General features: G+C 50.9%; 5 protein-coding genes across 5 annotated transcripts; 3 read left to right on the plus strand and 2 right to left on the minus strand.

The window, feature by feature from the left end:
- The first annotated feature begins 1,671 nt into the window (after nt 1-1,671).
- BO97DRAFT_226098 (PH domain protein) lies at nt 1,672-6,152 on the plus strand. The gene is made up of 4 exons (XM_025690687.1): nt 1,672-2,127; nt 2,194-2,541; nt 2,600-2,757; nt 2,839-6,152. Exons 1-4 carry the CDS (start codon nt 2,112-2,114, stop codon nt 5,842-5,844), a joined length of 3,528 nt encoding a protein of 1,175 aa, XP_025547350.1. The 5' UTR covers nt 1,672-2,111; the 3' UTR covers nt 5,845-6,152.
- A 351-nt stretch (nt 6,153-6,503) lies between these two features.
- Nucleotides 6,504-8,666, plus strand: BO97DRAFT_446364 (uncharacterized protein; the record flags this gene model as incomplete). The annotated part of the gene is made up of 4 exons (XM_025698640.1): nt 6,504-6,942; nt 6,992-7,374; nt 7,738-8,401; nt 8,462-8,666. Exons 1-4 carry the CDS (start codon nt 6,545-6,547, stop codon nt 8,664-8,666), a joined length of 1,650 nt encoding a protein of 549 aa, XP_025547351.1. The 5' UTR covers nt 6,504-6,544.
- Nucleotides 8,667-9,914: 1,248 nt separating this feature from the next.
- BO97DRAFT_446365 (SDR family oxidoreductase) lies at nt 9,915-11,037 on the plus strand (the record flags this gene model as incomplete). Its single annotated transcript, XM_025698641.1, has 4 exons — nt 9,915-10,033; nt 10,131-10,444; nt 10,555-10,925; nt 11,004-11,037. The coding sequence occupies exons 1-4, from the start codon at nt 9,994-9,996 to the stop codon at nt 11,035-11,037; spliced, it is 759 nt and encodes a 252-aa protein (XP_025547352.1). The 5' UTR covers nt 9,915-9,993.
- Nucleotides 11,038-12,591: 1,554 nt separating this feature from the next.
- Nucleotides 12,592-13,080, minus strand: BO97DRAFT_461876 (uncharacterized protein; the record flags this gene model as incomplete). Its single annotated transcript, XM_025699386.1, has 1 exon — nt 12,592-13,080. Exon 1 carries the CDS (start codon nt 13,018-13,020, stop codon nt 12,592-12,594), a length of 429 nt encoding a protein of 142 aa, XP_025547353.1. The 5' UTR covers nt 13,021-13,080.
- Nucleotides 13,081-14,350: 1,270 nt separating this feature from the next.
- On the minus strand, nt 14,351-15,734 carry BO97DRAFT_408532 (CMGC/CLK protein kinase; the record flags this gene model as incomplete). Its single annotated transcript, XM_025695888.1, has 4 exons — nt 14,351-14,737; nt 14,799-14,958; nt 15,037-15,332; nt 15,401-15,734. Coding segments are annotated over 4 exons (993 nt in total), but the record flags the coding sequence as incomplete, so codon positions are not given.
- Between the last annotated feature and the right edge of the window lie 67 nt (nt 15,735-15,801).

Here is a 15,801-nt window from a genome sequence, read left to right on the forward strand (position 1 = left end):
TAAGGTTAAGTAACTCCGCACCGCTATTTTGCAGGGCGGACCCTCTAACGCTGTTGTGACACGGTAAGCCCGCCGCCTTTTGTGGCAGTGCTTTCCACCATCATAGATAAATAATGAAAGAACCGGTCCTCATCTCCACGAATGAGTTAAGGGGAATAATACGCCGTGCTGATGGTCTGATTGCCTCCCCCAAATTCCACGGATTAATATTGGCATAGTGGTATTTTCACCGTGGCTGCTACTCCAGTCTCCCAAGTACTAAGTAAGTAAATTAGAGACCAATGATCAACATGCAAGGCTCGGCTATGCTTGGCGACTTCCAGTTTCGCTTCTCTCCTCACCTCGTGGGGAGAAAGCAAGAGAAGAAGAAAAGGAAGAGGCGCGGACAGAAGAAGCCAACCAGTGGCGATCGTCGTGGGTCAAGACATGCAGGCCGGGCCCGGGCCCGGGACTGCGAGCTGTTTCTAAATTTGGGTTGTCCTCAGTGGGATTTTCGCCTTCCGGTATCCGTGGGATCGGATGATTGGAGACGGTGCGGAAAGTTGGTTACGCGGGGAGGAAAGAGAGTGAGAGAGAGAGGAGGGAGGGAGGCTGGCACTCTAGCCTACCATACATATTACGACAAAAATACCAGAAAGGAGTGAGGCGTGATCAGGGCAAAGAAACAATAATGATCAATATGATCAATATTGATTGGAATCACTGATTCAGCTTTGACTAGTATGAATGGAGGGATTGTTTACTTAGGTATGGTGTGCTGCAGTCTCTCCGATTGATCCACGGCGCTCCATCGCCTGGTGGATTGGATTGTGGAATGATAGGTAGGTGAAAGCGATCATCAATTTTGACAGAGTGATTGCTTAGACGAGGAGGGGAAGGGGGAAAGAAAACTAAGGGAAGGAAAAGAAAGGCAGGGGCAGGAGGTGGTCACTGGTCAGTTACTGAGAGGAAGAAAGAGAGCGGGAACTAGCCTTGAACGACTCTAGTGGTACTCAGTAGTACTCAAGTAAGTTGAAGTAACTCTCCCATGACGACGCCAGCCCGTCCATGCGCGCCCCCGGTCTCATTCCACAATCCAGACAACTTTTTCTCCGAACCACGTAATTTGATTCTTGTGAATGAAGTTCAATCTTTTCATCTATTCTCTTCTCTCCAGGCAGCACATTATCTTCTTTCCCTCCCTTTTATAACCTTTCATCTCCTCAGGATTCTTGGTCAGCGGCGGTGGTAATCGTGTTGATCGTATTGAAGGGTACCCGCTTGGCTGGGATGTCTCAGACAAAGACCGTTTGGCCACTCAGCTGTTACACACTTAAGGTCTAAACACTAACACTAAAACACTTTGCTACACTTTAGGTACACTTACACACACACTTATTCTTACCACACTCACTGAACAAACCTCCAGACCCACTGGGTAAAGTATCACCTTTTCCCTTCTCTCTCTTCCCTTCCTCCCTCCCTCCCCCCGTACCTTTCTTGTACGTCTCTTCTCTTCTTCTGCCCTTCTCCTCCTTCGCTTTTCTATTTTTCTCTTTTCTACCGTCACCCCTCCGTTCGCTTTGTGACGCAGCTTATGCACTCGACTATATTCATCTCATTCCTCCTCTTTTCCGCTCGCTCGCTCTTCTCCTTCTCCTCTGCGCAATAAATAACCGACCAAAGTATATCCCGCGATACTTTCGTCACCCCCCGGACCCGCTGACTCGCCCGGCGGACTTCAGACATCAAGTGGCCTCGTCACAGGCACTTGCACGCTGACTTTGCGCCTCCTCGCTATCACTTGCCGCTCCGTTCTTTTCCGCCTCCAACATTCACTGCGGGTAACCTTCATGGAACCAAACTTCCACTGTTCCTAGTCTTGGCGGGCCCTGACACCTGCTCACTATCATTCGGTGCGAAGGAGCTGGTCTCAATTGACAACACGCCTCATACCGAGACCCTCTTAGCCACCCGTTCTCTTCCTTCACACTGTCGCATCATCAGCTGGCTTCCTCATTTGCGCGAGCTGCTGTGTCTGTTTATCACAGTGACAACAGATCGTACGGTGGACCTACCGCTAGCATCCTCCCCAGCTTATTGTTTCAATCCTACTCCAGAGTCCAGACATCATGGGTCGCTCGCGTGGTAAGAAAAATCCCCCCCTACCCTTGTTGAGGAGATTGCTATACTAACAACGTATTCTGTCCCCAGTGCTGTCGCTGATGTCGGTATTCGGCGGCTCTTCTCGCAAAGACAACCCAAGTCAACACCATCGGACTGCGTCGGCTTCAGTAACCTTGAACCATCCCCCGTTCAGGACCGATACTCCCTCCCCAGATACTTCACCTGTTGATGCTTCGCCAATCAGTGTGACCTCCAACACAGAACGACGTATTTCGTCACGACCCGGCTCGACCTCTTTTTCGCACAACCCCCCGCTAGTGGAGTTCTCGCAAGATACACCGCCAGAACTCCAACCGATTTTTGGCCACTTAAATAGCCACGCCAACAAATTATATCACGAAGGTTATTTTTTAAAGTTGAATGACTTGGATATCCGTATGTGTCTCGTCAAAGGTCATAAAGTTTAGTCGGGGACTAACACTGGAAATCGCAGACGGCCGGCCATGTTCTGATCGACAATGGGTGGAATGTTATGCACAACTCGTTGGAACTGCTCTTTCTCTCTGGGATGCCGCCGCGCTGGACGAGGCGGGTGAGGAAGATGACGTTCGCCCAACGTTCATCAATTTGGCGGATGCTTCGATTAAAATGGTAAGATCTGCAGCACACCTCAACCTCTTAGCGTTCCAGACCGGCACCAGCGTAACCTCATACTGACAAGCACGGATCCAGCTCGAAACGCTGCCAACCCGGAACCAAGAAGTGCAGTCACTTAAGAACATATTGAGTATATGCTCCGCGGGCCAAAATCGATACCTTCTTCTCTTCAATTCCTTCCACTCTTTGACTCAGTGGACTGCCGCTATACGTCTGGCCTTGTTCGAGCACACGTCGTTGTATGAGGCCTATACCGGCTCGATCATTGCTGGGAAGGGGAAAGCTCTCAACAATGTGAAACACATTCTCGAGCGCAATCGGTTCAAACATGAAGACTGGGCTCGTGTGAGGTTTGGCGCAGGAACGCCCTGGAGGCGGTGTTGGTTCGTCATTACTCCCCCAAACGAGAAAGAATTTCAAAAGGCGCAGAAGTCGATCAAGAAGTCGGCGTATGACCGCACCCCTCGATTAGTCACAGGCCATATCAAGTTCTACGAGACGAAGAAGACCAAGAAAGCGACACCGATTGCCACTATCACCGACGCCTATGCTGCTTACGCGATCTATCCCCAATCGAAGCCGTTGATTGACCAGTCAACCTTGGTCAAAATCGAAGGCAGGATCACAATTCATTCGCAGACAGGATCCACTTCCGAGGGGTTGGTTTTTGTTATGCCTGAAGTCCATCCAGCTGTTTCAGGGTTCGAGATTATGCTCCGATTCCTGATGCCCACCTTTGACACGTTCAATCTCTACGGACGGCCGACTCGGCTGCTCGCCGCCACGAATCACATCAAAAGTATAATGTTCGCATTTCCAAACCACCGACGCTATGGTTACTTGGATCTCCTAGATATTTCCAGTCTCATGCAGACACCTGGAAGTCAAAATTGGAGCGAAGCGGAATGGCGGAGGCAGCTCAAAGAAGCCACGGCACGCCGTATGGCAACAGCTGGAAGCCGAACTAGCAGTGTCTCTGGGAGCAAGCCACGTTTCCGGTCCAGCCTACCAAGTCGGCAAAACGGCAATGTTCGCGCCGGACCCCAGCAGCGCAATTGCACTTCTCCCGGAAATCGCCCTGGTCACAATCAGTCCACCGATGCTATTGTGCGCGAGGAGCCTGAGGGTGAGCCTGTCTCGCTCGTCCATCATACTCGCGGAGCTTCCGATTTCGTCGGGCTCGCGCCTCCGGCACAGGCTCCTCCTGTCTCTCTAAGTGATAGCTCACCACTATCATCTGCTCAGGAGCTTCCGCCCAATGGAGAACATCCCCGCGATAGTGACCGTGGCAGTACGGAGGGTGAGTCGAAGCCTCATCTAATCTCTGCACCTGAGGTCGCTGGACAACAATGCCTCCCTGTCTCGCCTCCTTCACCTGTAGCCCAACCTCCCGCTTTCACTCACGGGCCGGGAGAGGTTCCCTCCACTCGACCCCGGCCGCCACCAGACCTAAGAAAAGTCAATAACAGGATGTCGGATGCTACGCTCACCCAACTTGTGGCTGCTTCCGGAGGGTTGGATCGTCTTGGCACTGATCCAACGGCAGAAGGCCACGCGACAAGCAGAAGCTCCAACGATCCTAGTCCGCTCACCCCAAGTAGTGAATCTGCCGAGCACTACGCAGATTGGGTCCTTCCAGAGGCGCTCGATTCGAGGAAGAACACCGAACAACCCTCCCAAACTCCTGAGTCTCGTTCTAGTGCCTTCGGGCCACCGCTGGCTATACCAAAGGCACGTGGGCTACACTTGGATACTACGAAAGCTGTGAAAAGAAAGCCCGTGCCTCAGCAGTACGCTGGGGAGCCGGACTCTTCCAGTGTCGTTGGGGAGCCCAGCCTTGAGGATCTTCGCCACACTGTCAATTATGAGGCTCTCAACTGGGTCGGTAGCCGTCAGCTATCATTCACATCTCGCGAGCAAGAGATTCGACAAGACGAAGAGAGCATCTACGACGACGAGTCGGCTGCATCTCCTGACTATGCTAGTACACATGGTTCCGTCTACAGCAAGCGCTCAGTCAAATCAATTCCTCGACCTAGGATGGGAGTCATGAAGACAGTAGGGACGGTACCTGACAAAAAGGACTTCGTTATTGGCGATGCACATTACTCTATGGAGGAATCGGCAGAACCCAACCCTGACATTCCTACTATCGATTTTGGCCCGACAATGACTTTGATGCCTACCACGGCACGTCCTAACACCTCGGAGACTTCGAAGAAATCCGGTCACGAGAGAAGCGACTCAAATGCAACAGAAAAACAAGGTCCCACACACCACATGGAGCGCTCACATTCCAGGTCACCCAGCATGATGTGGCAGCCTGGTATGGCGGCTCCCCGACCAACAACGCCCGGTCGTCTGACACCTGAGCAGTTTGTACAACAACGGTCAGCTCCCAGCCCGCCTGCCCATGTTCACCACCGAACTCTTTCGTCGTCAGCAACGAGTAAACTAGCACCGCCTCTCCCTCGGCCCCTCTCTGGGGATTGGGCGAGCAGCTCCAGGCTACAGCCGCACTCTTCTGGCAACCGAGAGGGTCCGGCGCGTCCCCACTCTCGTGGCGCCAGTGCTGTTATGAACTACAATGAACTTTCATCACATTTGTCGGCTCGGGAACAGGAGCATGTTTCGCGCATGACCGGCGCCCCTCTCCTAGATTTTTCCGGTGGACACAAGCCGCAGGTGACTCCCGTCAATCCCATGGGCCTGGTGGGGGCCATTGATGCTCGAGAGCGCGAGAAAAAGAGCATCCGTGAGGGAGTCTCCAATCAAATGGTGCAGCACGCGATTGCACAGCGTCAGCAACATTGGCAACAGCAACAGCAGCCAATGTCCACGCAGACTCAACCTCGGCCTCAGGGCCAGGAGAATCATTATAGCGTGTATAATCTCCCCGCAGCTAGCCAAACCTGGGATGCCCTCAACCAACCCTACCATCCAGAAGAGCCGCGGCGCCAGTCGTGGTACGGGCAATACTTCGCAGCACAGAAATCGCAGACGCCCCCTGCACATCATCACACCCAGTCTCTCGGCCAATCAGCTGGATATTTCAGCAATGCCAACGCAACGCACTACTAGGGTATTGCCTGTGCGCTGGTTGGCGCTTCGCTCCTTGCCACTTGCTTACCTTGTATTCATTCCGTTTGCCTTGATCTCACATGTGTCATAATAGCACCCTGTCGCTATTTTCGATGCCATATTTGTCTTTCAACTTCCGATGCATCTTAGAGCTAGAACTCGAAAATCTGGATGGTTGACTGCTGTATGCTATTTTGGGCTGGTGGCGTTTAGATCGCAGCATTTCTCGGCGTTCTTGTTTGGAGATAGCTTTCCTTGCAATGTTCCCTGGCGTTACTTAATCGCAGACTTAGCTCTTAGAAGATGCTTTGCTATCCCATGAGTGGGTATTCGTTGTATCTATCCCCTTCGCGTCTTTCAGATCCGACATATGCTTGTCAGCTGACTGGCCCTAGTCTTGGTGAAATGGTATTATACCTACCTTTGAGATGCAGTAGACTAAGTAGCAGCCGTGTCTAGTCAGAGATTTCTCTTAATTCACTGAAGGACCGGTTTAGCTCTTCTTGCACGATTCGGTGTTCCCTGAGGTTAGTTATATTAGTTAACTATCATGATGATTAGTCATGTCATCTTTGTCGGAAAAATCCGACCCACTAACTACCCCTCATTAGCTGAGTGACTTTCACGTGTCTACACCATCTCATAAAACACCATCCTGTTGTACTCGGCTCCTCCATACCACATCTCAAACCCCGTCACGATGCCTTCAACTTCTCAGAGAATCCGCATTGTGCTCACCAAGCTATATAAGGACATTGTTCTCGGAGGTCGAGGCAACCTGCCTGCTGACCACCATGTGGGCATCAGCGGCCTAGAGGAGGTCGAACATGTGGTTGGGTTTGATTTTGAGAAACTGGATGATGTGTTGTCTAATCTTGGATTATCGCCTCCTGTTCATTTTTGCCCTATGAATGCGTCAGAATTGAAGGCGAAGTTCCCACTTGATTATGCGCAAGCGCGCGACTTCCGAGACTACGGTCAAGAGGATGATGTCGAGAACTGGGTGGCGTGCGCAGACAGATGCCATCAGATTTTCACGCTCATCGAAGATCGTGCTACAAGAGAAGCAATGGCTCATCAAGGTCTGGATATTGTTGAGTATGTCTTATCTTCTACTTTGCTGTACTTTTTTAACAGTCTATTATAGGTGGCCAGATAGTACCTTGTACCTGGAGGGACAGCTCGCAGGCCCTTACCCCTCTGCAGCAGGAGGTTGGTTTGATGTTCCTTGCATACTAGAGCCACAACCTGTCGATGGAAAAGCCTTTCCTCATCTTGCCCTTCATCTCGTTGATGAAAAGGAAGCTCGAGAGAATTCAATCCTTTTCTCCGAATTTGCTGCATTGATTATGGCTATGCGAGGCAGGGTGAACCAGCGCAAGGTGGATTCAGAAACGGAGCGGGAGGAACTCTACAACAACAATGGCAAGGGTAAAGAGGAGTATCCGTACCTTTTCCCTGATGAAGAGTACTTTCCTGTGCTTCTCCTCTCCTATGTCCGTCCTCAACACGCAAGGATTTTTGCTGCGTGTATGAACCAGAGAAAGCTGGTGATTAGACAGTCAAAGCTCTATAGCTTTGAACAGAGGGCAAAGGCGCCAGTGGACTTGTTTACTCGTCTTCTTCTAAGTCGTCCCTTAGAGACCAAGGACTAGGCCGATGCGGCAGGTAAGACTCCCGCTCCACCTATTTCACGCGCCTACCTTGTTTTACTCTCTTCGTTTGCTTCCGTTGCGACCTCAACCTGCCTCAAGCTACCTCAAATTAATCTATCTGTCATTCTCCATGTCAAATTACGCACTTTCTCTGTGGTCGAAACACTCTTCTTTGCTATTATCTCTGTCTATACAATGCCTTTCATATGCCCAAGGACCCAGGCTGAGTGGACAACAGCGGTCAACACACATAATGTGGCCAACAGCACGTTGCGCTCCTGGCGTGATCTCAAGTCTGGATCAGGCGTCACTCCGGAGCAGTACCTGTTGTACCGTGTCATCCGGCCTCAAATTGTGACACCGAGTTTCTTCAACCCTGCGCAGTTTGGCATCACCAATGCACTCCTCACTCAAGCGCAAGGCCTCCTGAGTCAGAGCCCTGCCTACATGTTGTATATCTCCAATTTCGGGAATAACGACTGGACTGATCCGGCTTTGGGGCCTTTCGGACCGGTTGTGAGACTCGAGTCGGAGGTGAGCAAGGGTTGGCGGAATGACACAAGCCCGCAGGGAACAGATGAGGATACAGTGAACTCCACCTTCATCGAATTTCTCAACGCTCTGACTTCCATTATTCCCGCGGTGCAATCCTGGTGGAGGACCTACAAAAAGGAACTGATCTTCGATCGGGGCAAGCGAGGCAATAAAGTCTCCCACGGTTATTCGACCAGGACAGACGGGCAACTCGAGGACATGCAAACCGAGGAAATTAAGATTCCGGTCGAGTGCAAGGGTTTCCTCAGGGGTCCAAATAATCAGAGGATAGCCATGCAAGAGGTCTCCGAACTTGTCGCCTGGATCAAACAGTGTCCTGATGGCCCAAACTCTGCCGTCGTGCGCTAGTAAGTCTCCCCCGCGCTTTGAGCTATCATTTTGATGAACTGGTGAACTAAGAATAGTAGTCGCCCGCTAGTGTCCCGTGATGGAAACCAGATTTTCATAAGCTTCTTGGAATATGGGCCTGCATGGGTTGATTACCTCCGGCGCAGCCGAAAATCAAATGCCGCCTTTGCAACGCTGCATTCCTACGGTCCCTACAAGACTACCCTTGTCGGACATACGGCCAAGCTTGCAGAACTCATTGTGGCCATGTCTTTACTTTATTGAATCTGGTTTACGTGCCACCGGACTATCTCCATCATAATAAAGCGCCAAGGAATACTGCAATCAGGCCATCGACGTTTTCGAACTCGGGACCCGCCTTGACGACAGAACCGCTGGCCACCGGGGTCAGTGCTCCGCCGCCCGCAAGGGTAGTGCTCCGCCGCCTGTTAAAGGTAGTGCTCCAGTGAAGAGCTCGCACCTCACCGTGGTGCTGGAGTCTAGTACCCCATCTTGGGCGAAGCTAAGACGAGCTCCTTTGTACATGATTCTAAATTAATATAATTGATACAGTTACTGCTAGGAAACAGTCACCGTGCAACAGAGTACCAGGAGTTTTTTCCTGTTCAAGGCCTTTCCCAAATTTCTTTCTGTAGTATTCCAGTCTATGTAGCCCGCACTTTTCCAATTTCCTTTATGGCCAGATACGTGCTTTATTAGTGCATTGATCCATCCGGCCAGAATCTTCTTGGGCACAAATAGGCTTCTTGCTGATATTATGAACCCCATCAGTGACAAAAGGTCTCATAGTTACTGGAAGGACATGCTCTTCACAAAAAGGTGCTCCTTTCATATTATACACCATTGTTTATACTCAGTAGCATATTGTTCACATATTCCGTTACATAGTGATCAAGGATGAACAGCAATTTTTGACTTGAGGGATCAAGCTGATATTGTTCTCGTCATAAGTATACTGACAAACCGGTTGTGTGTGACTGCGTAATACCCTGCGAAAATTCCGGTATCAAAACTTGTTGGTGTAGAGAGCATGGCTGGCGTCTTTGCTTAGAGATTGGAGCAGAGTGTAGAAACTGTAGACCGTTCAATTTCGTGCTTGTGGTTACAGGGTGAGTACAGAAATTACATCATTAGATGACTATGTCCGCTGACTTTTAACTATCCTGGTCATCAACATTATGAAGTCCAAAGCTTATCTTTTCAATTGAATACTCGTACTCTACGTGTCGCATCGATGGCAATTTCTCCGAATTGTTCTGCAAGCACTTTTAAATAGTCTTGATGCCAAGCATATGTAATCTAGATACTTTTACTACATGTAGAGTACTATAAGTAGTACAAGTAAAGTATTTTAAAGCATGCAGGGGCCTAACATGTTCGATGCAAGGTTCAGCAGTGGGGCGATCTTGATTAACCACTCAGAGCAATCCTCGCAAGCCAAGGACTTTAGTCTAATTCTGCCACTTTCCGCCACTTTCCGGCAGCAGAATCCGCTAACTAACCATTTCTCCTTCTATCACTGCCAAATCCACAGAGATATACCCTTATTCCACCCGGTATTAACTTTGACCCGATCTCCTCCTCGATTACCATGTCATCCAAAACTTTCGTTGTCACCGGTGCCTCGAGAGGTAAAGAGAACCTCGCTCCCAATCCATTGCTCATGCAAAAGATCTCAACTTATAACCTCCCAGAAAGGCGAAGCATTCTAATTCCCTGGCGGTACAGGTATCGGTCTCGCTATTGCGAAGTATCTCCTCACTGCGCCACAATCCCACAACCTGGTCGTGGTCGCCCGCAGCGTCGAGCCCCTTCAAAAGCTGAAAGACCAGTACCCCAAGCAGGTCGAGGTGCTAAATGGCGACCTCGCGGATTTCTCGATCGGCCAGAAGGCAGTTGATCTGGCGTTGAAGTCGTTCGGGCGTCTGGATGGCTTAGTGCTCAATCACGGGGTGCTTGGCCAAGTGGGCAAGGTCGCCGAAGCAGATCCAGCACAGTGGAAGCAGGGATTGGATGTCAATTTCATCGGTTGCGTGGCTTTTGTGAGTGGATTTCATGATCACCTGGATAGCTAAATGATGCCGGTGGGATGTGGGGGAAAAGACTTGTTACGGGTCATGTCGCTGGTGGCTAACCCTCGTGATTGCTACAGGTTAAGGCTGCGCTGCCGGCGCTTCGTGAACCCAAGGGCAGAATCGTCTTCACTTCCTCGGCGGCTTCCGTCTCGGCATTCAGGGGCTGGGGTCTGTATGGTGCAAGCAAGGCGGCCATGAACCATCTGGCTCTGACGCTTGGGGAAGAGGAGCCCGACGTAACGACCTTGTCTGTTGATCCGGGCTTGGTTGACACTGAAATGCAGCGTGAGATCCGCGAGGACCACATCGCTACAATGGACTCCCAGTTCCATTCATTTTTTACAACTGCCCACCAGGGAGGACAATTATCTAAACCTGAACAACCCGGCCATGTTATCGCTAAGTTGGTGATTGATGCTCCGAACTCTTTAACAGGCAAGTACCTCGCGTAAGTCTCTACTCCTATGCTCTATGCTCCCTGCACATACTGTTTGTACTCCTTGGCAGAACTGACGTGGACAAAAAGATGGAACGACCAAGCTCTGGAAGCTTTCCAATAGGCAACTAGACGAGTATCTTCGTATAGCAAATAGTGTATCTCACCATAGCTTACTTCCATATGATATAAATAGTTCAATTGGGCAAAGATCGGCCGAGAGGTGCAAAGCATTGGGAGGTGAAGAACAGTATGTATAGAGCACTTCCATGCTTACTATGGAATGATAATCACAAGCAGTTTAAGGTAGTCTATAACAATGAAAATTTCATCGGCAGAAGGGGTGAGCGTTCTAGCCCCTGCTGATGACCCCAGCGCAACGTTCTCCCTCGGCGCTGTTGCAGATCGCCTCTGCTTGATTTGAACATGAGGGCCCCATATCGACCGATCAATCATATGAAGCTAGTATCTTGTTGACACTTCACCCGGGGTGATATCTCTATATTTTACTGGTCGAAGTAGATATCAATAGATCATTTGAGTTATGTGATGATCACAGTGTCGCAAACGGATTATCAATGGTCGGGAACCTAGGCTTCAAAGTTCCAGGGCTACGGTCCACGGAGTGCCGGGCTTCTTCCCGGAGCGGGTCGGGCCGGGCCGGGCGATCATCACCTGCTTCCAGCATTCCTCCATGCGACCTGGTGTGCCTTTTTTCGCTTTCTTTTGTTTTTGCTTTCTCCTTTTGTTCTTACCCCTCTAACCCAGTGGACGACGAATTAGTGGAAGATGAGTTTCTGAACTGATATCGCAATGCTTTTTACTTTCTGAAAATAGATTCATGGTAGACAAAATCCTGGCATCAAACAACTTTGAAACAGTAGTATTATAATTATGTAACATGACCTTTCCGCAGAGGCCAATATCACCTGTAGACACGCGCTTCCACATCCAGAGGGGCTGAGCTTGCTGATATTACTTCGAGTTTCGCTTTCTTTTCTAGAGGACCTATGCCTTCCTAATCCGAGGCGTATCCTGTCTTTTGCCAGCTCACCCAAAAGTACCGTACTGCGTATTTGACCACTATCTAAGGTAGTAGGGACTAGCTTCGCGTTTTTTTGGCACACGCTCACTCCCAAATAGTGCTGGCCCCCGTTCACTGTGCACTAAAGACAATCCCTGGTATCTGCCATTCAGCAACAGAGCGAAGCTATCGGAGACGAAGCGGAGGACGAGATGGATATAGTCGAAGGAGACGATGATCACGAGACTATGAAGAATACCATTGTAGATTCTGCGACTCGAGCAGGGTCACATCGCTCGTCGAGGTGTTACTTACGAACTGGACCCGGCGACGAAGTGAGTTCTCAGCAGAAGGGCTAGTGAGAATCAGGACCATCACATCAGCGGAGGAATTGATGAAGATGCTAATTTCAATTGCGGTTTTGTTACATAAGAAGCATACTTAAGAACAAGAGAGGGAAGGTGAAGGATCACTACTGCAAATTGAGGGAGGGAAAATTTACATGGAGCTCGTCTTCGCTTCACCCGAGATGGGTTACTAGACTCCAGCATCACGTTGAGATGCGAGCTCATCGCTGGAGTCGCCGGCCTTATCGGCCAACGAGCACTACCCTTTCGGACGGCGAAGAAGCACCACCTGGTTGGCGGCGACCCCCTATCTCTCCCACTCCTCCTTCTCCGACTTCTGCCCATCCCCCGAGAACACCGCCGACGAGTCCTCCTCCTCCACGTCGCTTGCCCAGCTCCCCTTCACCCCGAGGTCCAGGTCCGCCACCCTCTCCTCCAGCTCCCGCCGCCGCGCCTCCTGAGCTCGCCGCTCCTTGCGGCGGGTCTCGGAAGGCTTCTTGTGCCGCGGCTGCTGGATCCGACGGAGTGAGGCCTCGTGCTTCTTGCACTGGGCCTTCACGTGGCCGCGACCGCCACAGTGCTCGCACGTAGGCCTCGCGGCGTGGAGGGCCTTTCCTCGGAGGGGCTCAACCTTGTCGGCAGGAGGCTGCTTCCCCCCTCCTCCTCCCCGACCAGGATCTTGCCCCCCACCCCCTCCGGAAGCGCAGGCAGAACGAGTATCGGTAGAGGTAGACATCGTTGGTGGCTTTGTCTTGGTAGGATGAGAACAGACAGTGCAAGGGACTCAAGAGGGGAGAAAGAGAAGGGAGAAGGAAGAAGGAAGGAGGGAGGGAGGGAAAGAAAGAAAGAAAAAGAGAAGGAGTGAAGGCAGGGAACGAGGTCCTCGAGCCAGTGAATAGGAAAGCGGGTCCTTAACAAAAAGGCACGTCACTCACTCTACCTTCACTTTCATTATCACAAGGAAGGAGAGAGTATGTCGTTCATGCCTAGTGAATATGTTTCGAAGCCGATACCTCAGACTCCCAGCCTACAGAGCATGGATCAACCAGCGACATCTTTGTTTGTAGCCACAATAGCCAACATTTTTAGTGTTATCATTTCGCTGTGTGCTTCTGCCTCGACCCGCTGCCATTCACCAGCACGACCAGCAAGCCCGAGTATCGCGAGGAGGCGCCAACGACAATCCCTTTGTTGGCTCCTTCTCTGGCTGTCTATGCCGAGGACTCGCTCACTACAAGTCAATTGACTGGACGCGAGGCTTCGTAAGAGTCTACACTCGCGTCCTTGTGTGAAAAACGTCCTCTGCTACGAATAGTAAGTTAGACTCTTTAACACTGAACCTCAGTATAAGATATTATACTAATAGTTGATTATCCGTGATACTCAGGTCTAGTATATAATCTCTGTACTTATCCTGTACGATCCTTTAGCAGTTTTCATGATAAGGCTGTGATGATTTCATCTAAACTTGTCACCCAGGGCTTGGACGCCCATTTCGTGACCCCTACTTTCTCGATGGCAGAACCCACCCTGATTGACAGATGCAAAACCCTTCATGAGAGCTTTCAGTGGCCTTAAATCGTGGACCTCCTCGAGCCAATCCTGCAATCGACCTTCACCGCGCACCCGGCGGGTTACCGCCGCCCACAATCTTCAGGGATATGGTGGGGTGGGAGAAGGATTCGTGAGTTCCTACAGTTGACGGACGAAGAGTAGGGACTACGTAGCGTGCTTCATTCTTTCGTCCTGTGCGGTGTTTCATCTCTGTCTCTACACAGAATTTGGTGTCTTTTCTTACTTGTACCGAAACTATCGTGCAGAGTGTAGCGGCCGACCAGGGAGTTGTCGGTAGCAAATCAGATACAGTGGTTTCAACTATCATACACAGACCTCACTCATGATACTGATCCTCCTTGCTCGACATTGCGTGCAAGCCTTATTCATTGGCCGCATGATCTTTGATCCGGATGCTCCAGACTGTCTTGAGCATTTTTCGAGCAAGGAGAAGAGGAGAAGAGAGCCAAACGCGGGAAAGGGACGATGTCATGTGGACTAGCGAATACATTGGCCTAGCGAACAACAGAACTTCCGGTAACTTACAGTACCTATGGTGAACTCTGTATCAGATTACCCCACGCATTTAATTTGAAATCCTGTTAGGAGAACCTCGCTCAGCGACCACGTATTAATCCCTGACATAATTCTTGAACGAGATCTGCTTTCTAATAAAGAACCAAACTGCCTGTACTACTAGTCCTTGTTCCTCGCGGCCAGGATCGGCTGCATCAGAAACTCATCACGGGCCAGTTCCTCTGCTGTGGGCCGCTCCTCAGGCAACCAGCGGAAAATTCGCCGAAGGAAGTTCGAAAAGAGCCTCTTGTCGTCACCCCGAAAGTGCTGGACTCGCATTTCTAGTCTTTGGTGCGGTATGGGTATGGACCCCTTCCAGTTACCTGCAAGAACGCTGTTAAGAAAATTGGGACGATGAAATGTACGAAGAAGGAAACCACACACCTTGCTCATCGAAGTATCGGTGGCACTTATCACTCCTCTTGATGAATTCGGGAGGAGGCGGCCCCATCAGCGAGACCAGCTCGGCGAGATGCTGCTCATTGCACAGGACCCCGTGTCTTTTCCCGCAGACCAGATGCTCGTCCTGCAGCAGATCCCACGCCTATATTCACTCTCGGTATCAGCTGGGTCATGCACACTCATCACAGACGAGAGAAGAAGGATTCCGGTCAACACGCACCATGGCACCAACAGACCAAATATCTACTTCGTTGTCCCACTCCATCCCCAGAATGATCTCCGGTGCGCGGTAGATCCCAGGCATGATGTCTCCTGTATATCGCTGGCGGCCGAACCTGGCTTCCCCGAGATCCGAGAGAACCGGCAACCCTTCGCAAGCAGGCATCGATCGAGAGCGGTAGATCGTCCGATCATCCAGGACTTTTCGGGCGCTGGGCTGCGTCATCTCTTCCTCTTCGATCGCCGACAGCATGGAGCTATCATCGATTTTCTGCAGTATGTTGTTGGGCGAGACGTCTGGGAATTGGTTTAGTATCTTTTCTTCTCGGTTGAGGACTAAGACCGGTGAAACAAGAAGTCCCTACCCGTGTGAACCGTCTTGTTCGTGTGGAGAAACGACAACGCGATGAGTGTAAGCTGCAGACTCCGCTGCCCTAGCTCCGGGGGCAGCGTGCGACCGTTCATGTACTTGGTCATGTTCATGCCGCAGGGCTTGTACACCAGACACATATGCTGCTGGCCCCCATGGGGCTCAGTCGCGGCGAAGGAGTCCTGAACCAGCCGGACGAGAGCCTTGCCTGGATGGTCGGGGCTGTTCTTCAAGTGCTCGGAGACGGCGATCTCTCGCGCCGGATTGTGGCCTTGCGCGCATACTTTGAGAATGCGGTATTCATGATTTCTAGACAATCGGATGAGCCTACTTGTGAAGATGTATTTGAACAGGCTAGTGTAGGTGTGGAGAGGGAGAGGGAGAGGTGGGGGGGGG

The sequence above is a fragment of the Aspergillus homomorphus genome, assembly GCF_003184865.1.
Source record: "Aspergillus homomorphus CBS 101889 unplaced genomic scaffold BO97scaffold_52, whole genome shotgun sequence".
Taxonomy (NCBI): domain Eukaryota; kingdom Fungi; phylum Ascomycota; class Eurotiomycetes; order Eurotiales; family Aspergillaceae; genus Aspergillus; species Aspergillus homomorphus.

Excerpts from the sequence above, each read along its gene's own strand:
- BO97DRAFT_226098 (XM_025690687.1), top strand. Across the intron at positions 2,542-2,599 it reads GTTGAATGACTTGGATATCC|ACGGCCGGCCATGTTCTGAT; the intron begins GTATGTGTCTCG and ends TGGAAATCGCAG. Across the intron at positions 2,758-2,838 it reads CGGATGCTTCGATTAAAATG|CTCGAAACGCTGCCAACCCG; the intron begins GTAAGATCTGCA and ends GCACGGATCCAG.